Source organism: Octopus bimaculoides, chromosome 12 (assembly GCF_001194135.2).
Source record: "Octopus bimaculoides isolate UCB-OBI-ISO-001 chromosome 12, ASM119413v2, whole genome shotgun sequence".
Classification (NCBI taxonomy): domain Eukaryota; kingdom Metazoa; phylum Mollusca; class Cephalopoda; order Octopoda; family Octopodidae; genus Octopus; species Octopus bimaculoides.
This window is the reverse complement of record NC_068992.1, coordinates 7699130-7706488: the sequence shown is the minus strand read 5'-3', so window position 1 is coordinate 7706488 and position 7359 is coordinate 7699130. Positions and strand designations below refer to the sequence as shown.

Sequence of the window (7359 nt, the reverse complement as noted above, 5' to 3'; positions counted from 1 at the left end):
ATGACTGAAACAAGTAAAAGAAAGAGGTGTATATTATTATTATTGTTTTCCTTCTCAGCTTGTCTGGTTTTCTTCAATTAGCTAATTTCTGATTCTGTTGTATAGGATTAACTTTAAAGTGGTGAACTAGAAAAGAAAGTAAACGTATACAAACTTGTGTTGCTGAAACAAAGTAGCGGTCTTTAGGTTCGGGTCAGCGTATTGCTTTTCGATTTGTTCGTTGACCTGCTCAGGAAAGTTAAGCCATTGTTCTTCATAGTAGCACCACATATAAGGATGTCTAGAGTGAATAAACTTACAATTTTCACGTGAACATCCTCCCTTTAAGAAGTAACGACAAAATTCAGACGTTTCCTGTTTATGTTTGGGCTTTGATGGGACACAAGACGGGGCTTGTACTTCTTCAAATTTTAATTCGGTGACAGTTTTTATCAATTCGATTATTGATTCCTCGTCTAAATCTGTATCGAATCCAAATTTCTCCAAAACGGTCGTCACTTGGTTGTCAATATCGTGATTTCTATTACAATTTTTCCCTTGACATTTGGAATCTAAAAACTTTTTACAAATGTGAATGCAGTGACAGTTCACATCCTTTCGACATTTCTCATGACTGTTGTGATATATACATAAAAGAGGTGTGGTCTCCGATGTACGATTACAGCGCGTTTTTAATAAACCGCGCACTTCGTCAAGGCTTAAATTATTAAGTTCATGTTCTTTTAATATTTTCATGTTATGTTCGCTCTCAAAGTTGTGACCATATATACATTTCTTACCGTACGTGCAGGTATCACTTAATAGATAAAACTTACATAGGTGTAAGGACGTACAATTTTTATCGTGATTTACTGGGTGGCCACAAATTCGCAGAAAAGTTTTAGGGTAAATGGTACCGTCGTCTTGGTGGAAGCGTTCTGGATTATTAATTACCTTCCTGACGTATGATAAATTCAAATGCAGATCGTTGCTACTATGAGATAAGTTTTCAACAATAGAATATATATTGAGGCCGTTGGATCCTTCTCTACATAGAAATTTGAAAACAGGCAATGTAAAATCATGAGGTGCAGCCGCCATCTTCTCTTTAACGCAACTAAAACGAAAGTACTATTCAGCTATGGCGGAAATGAAGCAATAGGAAAAGAATGTCAGACAAAAATAACGCTGTTTTGACATAGGAAATAGGTTGCAATGAAAATGTCAATTTTGGTTAGAAAAGGAACACACACTCAAAAACATTTTTTCTTTCGAGAGTGGACAATACTTTCATATTTTAACACATAAAGCGCGACGGGTCACGATCGTGACACAGATAGATGAATTTAATTTATGGGCGTTTGTTGGGGTCTGATGTCACTCAAACGCTCTGATACCCACCAGAATGAAAGGTAATTTTTCAGATTAACACCCGCACGATCTTCCCTAGGGTGTTAGGGTTAGGGTTTTAGGGTCAGGGTTAGGGTTTTAAGGGTTACGGTTACGGTTACGTTAGGGACGGAATTCCCTAACCCAAACTCTAAAACCCTAACCGTAACCCTAACCATGACCCTAAAACCCTAGTGAAGATCGTGCAGTTGTTAATCTGAAAAATTACCGAATGCAAGTTGATCACATTGATCCTAATACGTGACTGGTACTTAATTTACTGATTCGAAAGGCTGAAAGGCAAAGTCAACCTCAGCAGAATTTGAAATAGTAACCATAATAATAATAATAATGATAATAATAATAAGAGTGGTTCTCATGGTTTCTGATCTTAACTGATTGGAAGTGTTATCATGTACATTGTTTTGTCTTGGTATAAAAGATGGGTTACAGTAAATATTCTGCTCAATACCACAGATTTGCATGTCAGTTTGACCTTAACCAGTTGAGCATGTCCCTTGGTGGCTGACGATATGTGCATCTCTGATCACGAGCAGAAGTAGTGGGGAAGCATCATAGCCATGTGTTGAGAGGAATTCTTTGGGGTTTGGATAATTCACCTTTGGAAACATGGGTATTTCGTTCAACATCCTTAACTCTGATTCAGGGACCTTTTGAGCGGGATGGGCTACTCGACCTGATATCCTATGTGTCAAATGAAAAAAATCATGTTTTGTCTATGTGTTTGGCAATTTTCAGAACATTTTTTTTATTTCTTTAATTTCTTTTTATGTCTCTTTTTGAAATTTATCTACACACATATATAAACATGTTCATTATCATCATCATCATCGTTTAACGTCCACTTTCCATGCTAGCATGGGTTGGACGATTTGACTGAGGACTGGCAAACCAGATGTCTGCACAAGGCTCCAATCTGATCTGGCAGAGTTTCTACAGCTGGATGCCCATATATACATATTATATCAATTAACCCAAAGATTAGTTGATACAGCTGTGTGGTGTCAAGTGGTTGTGTGCATGTATATGTGTCTGTAAAACGTTCAAGAAACAAGGGAGAAAGGAACTCGTAATTCTCAGAAACTTACTTTCCCTTTTTTACAATATTGAAGTGTATAGTTCTTGTGTGTGGAAGGTACACAGGTACAATCAACACTATAAATATTCAAGAAACAGACTCCATCAAATGTCAGAGGGGAAAACCAGAAGTAGTTGATAGCTTCTGTTACCTAGGTGGCCAAGTCAGCTGCTAGAATAAGAACAGGTTGGGCAAAGTTCAGCGAGCCCCTACCTCTGATAGGCAGATTGTATGATGCCAGTGTGTGAACAGCCATGTTACATAGGCTGTGGTTGCTGAGTACATGTGTGGGCTTGAAAGAACTGAAGCTAGTATGCTTCGCAGGATGTGTAATGTCAATGTGCATGTATGACAGAGTGTAAGTGTCTTAAGAGAGAAGTTTGGCATAAGAGGCATCAGATGTGATTGCATTGGTACAGTCATGCGATGCGTATCAATGTGGACAGTTGTGGGAAGATGTGATGATCTCTATCAGTGGAAGGAACCTGTGGAAGAGGGAGACACAAGAAGACATGGGATGAGGTGGTGAAGCATGATCTTCAAATGTTGCACTTCATGGAGGGAATGACTAGTGGCCAAGACTTTGGTGAGATACTGTGCTTGAGAAAACCTGTCAAGCCAATTAAAATCATAGCTGTGGTTGTTGTTGGTGTCACATAACTAACACCTGTGCTGGTGGCACGTAAAAAGCACCTTCTGCAGACTGGACCTCACGGAGGCAATGACAAATGATGTGCTTGGGAAGAAGATCTATCAAGGCAAGTGAAATTGTAGTCGTAGCAGATATTTTATATTTTAAAGGATAGAATATTACGATAGTTAACCGGCTTTGTGTTTCGCTAATCATGACATTGAAATTGGTGAAAACACTGCAATTCTGTATTTTCTTAAAATTTTTAGTCCATGATACTTCTATGATAGTTTATTTGTAAATGAATCAGCATGTATAAAAAAATCTAAGGGGAGGTAATTGGTGATTGTTATTATTTGAGACAGGGGAAATAACTACACTTTTTTTTAAGGGTACACCTTTTGGGGAGGGTAAATTTATATAAACTCAGGAGTTAAAGTAATGAGATAAAACATGTACAGTGGTGGTTATACATTCATGAATTAAAATCATCATCATCATCGTTTAACGTCAGCTTTCCATGCTAACATGGGTTGGACGATTTGACTGAGGACTGGTGAAACCGGATGGCAACACCAGGCTCCAATCTAATTTGGCAGAGTTTCTACAGCTGGATGCCCTTCCTAACGCCAACCACTCAGAGAGTGTAGTGGGTGCTTTTACGTGTCACCCGCACGAAGGCCAGTCAGTCGGTACTGGCAACGGCCACGCTAAAAAATGGTGTCTTTTATGTGCCACCCGCACAAGAGCCAGTCCAGGAGCACTGGCAACGATCTCGCTCTGGTTATATGTTTATAGTCAGGTGTGATTTGTATTTTTCAAGAAATATATTTTCTTTACACACTTGGTTATTTCACTGATGCTGGTGCAAAGTAAAAAGCATCCAGTATACTCTGTGAAATGGCTGCATTAGGAAAGGCATCCAGTTGTAGAAACCATGCCAAAGGAGGAAATAGAGTTTGGTACAGTCCTCTGGCTCGCCATATCTTGTTAAACCATCCAACCCACAACAGCATGGAAAACAGATGTTAAATAATGATGATGATGAGTGGTAATTGGTGTGAATGAGTCTTAAGATAGATTCGTAGATAGCAGAGAACAACAAACACTTGGTGTGTAACTTTAATTTAATCAATTCACTTGAAGACTGTGAAGCATATAAAAAATAAAAAAAACAATAAATACCATGAAGTATTAAAATATTAAACATTTATTTAAATTACATAATTAATATAGCATATGTTAATAACCCTTCCGGCCCCGGAACCGAGTTCGCATGTCTAGTAAAGATCTCTTGCACTCAAAAAAAGAATTCCTCAAAACATTACACTCATTAGGGATAGATGGATGATTTCCAAGGGCTACACATTCTCTGATTGTGTGGCCATCCTAAAGAAAAGAACAAGAAAAAATGGAATTAAAATAATGGTAATGAATATGAAAATAGCATTAATACATAGTTTGGAAACACATTTGGAAAAACATATATATATATATATATATATATATATATATATTTGGAGAGAAGATTTTTTCTCAAAGAATCAAGATTGAGAAAAGCACACAAAGACGAAGCAACTTGCTTGACACAATTCTAAGGCTGGGGGCTTTCCCTGTCTTCATACTCTTAATTGCTTTATCTATCAAGGTACAATCAATTCAGATAGCTGGTCCCTCTGTTGGGTCGACATCTGGCAGACCCTCTTTCTCCCATTCATTCTCTTCATTTAGAAACATTTCGTTCATATATACATACATATGGCAATGGCTGCATGTGTATGTGTGTGATGATGATGATGATACATGTTACACAGACAAAATACAAAAATCTTTTGATGCTAACTTGTTTCTGGTTCTGATATAAAATCTCCCATTGAAATTTACGTAAAAACTTTTTACATAGTTACATCTCTATCACAATATTAATAAAGATAAAAGATATTTGCCAAAATCCTTGCAGATGTTTGATTATATTCAAAATTCACTGAAACACAGTTCTTTTTTGTTTCCTAGAATTATGATTATGAAAGGATTAATCTTTGTAAGATTATAAGCTTCTATCCTACCTAGTGCATAGGAGAAGCAGAGCATGTAAGAGACTGTTAGTAAGAAAAAGTTGATTCATCTGTTAGCTGGTCAAAAGGAAATATTCAAAAATGAATGTGTTGTTCAATATCTTCAGAAACATTTCCTGTAAATTATCTGACAAAGAAATTAATGTTTCCCTTGTAAATCATAAGTCATTGAAGTATTTCTAGAGGGATGCAGCTGTTTTAGGTAACAAGAGCCAAATTAATATATTTTATATAGTAAAGAAACTGTGCAAATCACAAACATTCTTTTGTAATGGAAAAAATTACCACCTTTTTGTAACAATCACTTTCAGCTATACATTCTTGCAACTCTATACGCAAGCCAGAACATGCAGGTTTCCAGATACTAGAACTTTCTTCTTCAGCTTCATAATAGCGAGGCATAAGGACTGAAAGTAGAGATATAAGAAATATAAGAATTGGCAGTAGATATATATAAGTGCTGAAAGTATAGATATACAAACAGCAAGTGAGATATACAAACAGGAAGAAGATATATAAAGAAAAAAAAGTAAAGATATAAGGACTGGATTGTGTCTGAAAGGTTGGGATTAGAGAATGTTGAAAGTGCAGGAAAGTTTTACAATTGTTGCCTGGAAGAATTTGGGACTAAGACTATTAGTGATAAAAAGGGGGCAAAATAGTTAAGAGGGAGGTTGTTGATGAGGCAATACCTACTGGTGAACTTGAGGTCTGAGAAGTAAAAGGTTGAGAAAGAAATGAAGGGAGACCTTTTGGAGTTGTATGAGGATGAGAAGAAAATGTGCAGAGACATCAGGGTGATATATCTCTTCCAGAAGAGAAAACATCAAGGAAAATAGAGAAGCTACTTCTACAAAGATTCATACAAATTTGCAAAGAATATTTTTGATGAAATACCAAAATCATTGATAGTATCAAAGAGAAGTTGCTTACGCATCCAAAAAACGTATAGGTACAGGTGTGGCTGTGTGGTAAGAAGTTTTGCTTCCTAAATACACGGTTCCAAGTTGAGTCCCACCATGTGGCACTTTGGGCAAGTGTCTTCTACTATAGCCTCAGGCAGACTAAAGCCTTCTGATTAGATTTGGTAGATGAAAACTGGACGACGCCCGTTGTGTGTGCGTGCGTGTGTGTGTGTGTGTGTGTTTGTACCCCACTACCGATTGATAACCAGTATTTGTGTGTTTATGTCCTGTAACTTAGCAGTTAGGCAAAAGATACTAATAGAATAAGTATCAGGCTTAAAGGAAAAACAAATAAGTGCTGGAGTTGATTTGTTTAACTAAAATTCTTCAAGGCAGTGAATCAGCATGGCCACAGTCTAATGGTTGAAACAAGTAAAAAAAAAAAATATTCATAAGTGAAGAGAGCCACTACGGTACCAAATTGATAGAAGCACTATAATTATTAAATGTGTCTAAATTCCTACATATCTCTGTCACATCATCTGTCTATACAATTAAACATTAAAACCAAAACCTACGTTGCTATACTATAGTATATTAGTTCCGCGCATTGCCCTTAATTACATATAACAGCAAAGTCACCTTAAACAACAATAAAGTAGAAAATTTTGAAACTATTAAGATTTTAAAACAGTATTTTTAAATTAAAAAAAATAAATAAAACACATACTATTTACGTGAATTCACCGATCGTTTGTTGATTGTCGATTATTTCGTAATCGAAATACTCAATAAAGGTGTTTCTGCCTTGATTTCGTAAATAATGGTTGAGAAATGCAAGGGAGGTAAGAAGGTACTCTTGATCGAAATGACCGAAGGAAGAGAATACTCTTTTACTTGGTTCAGTCATTTGACTGTGGCCATGCTGGAGCACCGCCATTCGTCGAGCAAATCGACCCCACGACTTATTCTTTGGAAGCCTAGTACTTATTCTATCGGTCTCTTTTGCCGAACCGCTAAGTTACGGAGACGTAAACGCACCACCATCGGTTGTCAAGCGATGTTCGGGGGACAAACACACACACACACACATATATATTCATATACATATATACGACGGGCTTCTTTCAGTTTCCGTCTACCAAATCCACTCACAAGGCTTTGGTCGGCTCGAGGCTATAGTAGAAGACACTGGCCCAAGGTGCCAGGCAGTAGGACTGAACCCGGAACCATGTGATTGGTCAGCAAGCTACTTTATTTCATAATAGTTAGCCACTGGGG

The 7359-nt window shown here is 37.1% G+C and overlaps 3 protein-coding genes across 4 annotated transcripts in view; 1 reads left to right on the top strand and 2 right to left on the bottom strand.

Annotated features, from left to right (window-relative positions):
- Window positions 1-1251, bottom strand: part of LOC106870428 (zinc finger CCCH-type antiviral protein 1) — a 5907-nt gene extending 4656 nt beyond the window's left edge. The window contains exon 1 of the mRNA XM_014916496.2: window positions 155-1251. Within this exon, the coding sequence (XP_014771982.1) occupies window positions 155-1080 (926 nt within the window). The 5' untranslated portion in view covers window positions 1081-1251. The remainder of the gene's footprint in view (window positions 1-154) is intronic.
- The window catches only part of LOC106870427 (peptidyl-glycine alpha-amidating monooxygenase B), a 62863-nt gene that overhangs the window by 8259 nt on the left and 47245 nt on the right, over window positions 1-7359 (top strand). The gene's annotated exons all lie outside the window — the stretch shown is intronic.
- LOC106870429 (cytochrome c oxidase assembly factor 5) lies at window positions 4288-6959 on the bottom strand. Of its 2 annotated transcripts, none has more exons than XM_014916498.2 (3): window positions 6809-6959; window positions 5462-5580; window positions 4288-4487 (listed from the first exon to the last, which is right to left on the bottom strand). In XM_014916498.2, the coding sequence occupies exons 2-3, from the start codon at window positions 5573-5575 to the stop codon at window positions 4341-4343; spliced, it is 261 nt and encodes an 86-aa protein (XP_014771984.1). In that variant the 5' UTR covers window positions 5576-5580; window positions 6809-6959; the 3' UTR covers window positions 4288-4340. The 2 variants fall into 2 exon arrangements, with proteins under 2 accessions (XP_014771984.1, XP_014771983.1); XM_014916497.2 differs by lacking the exon at window positions 6809-6959 and adding an exon at window positions 6107-6685.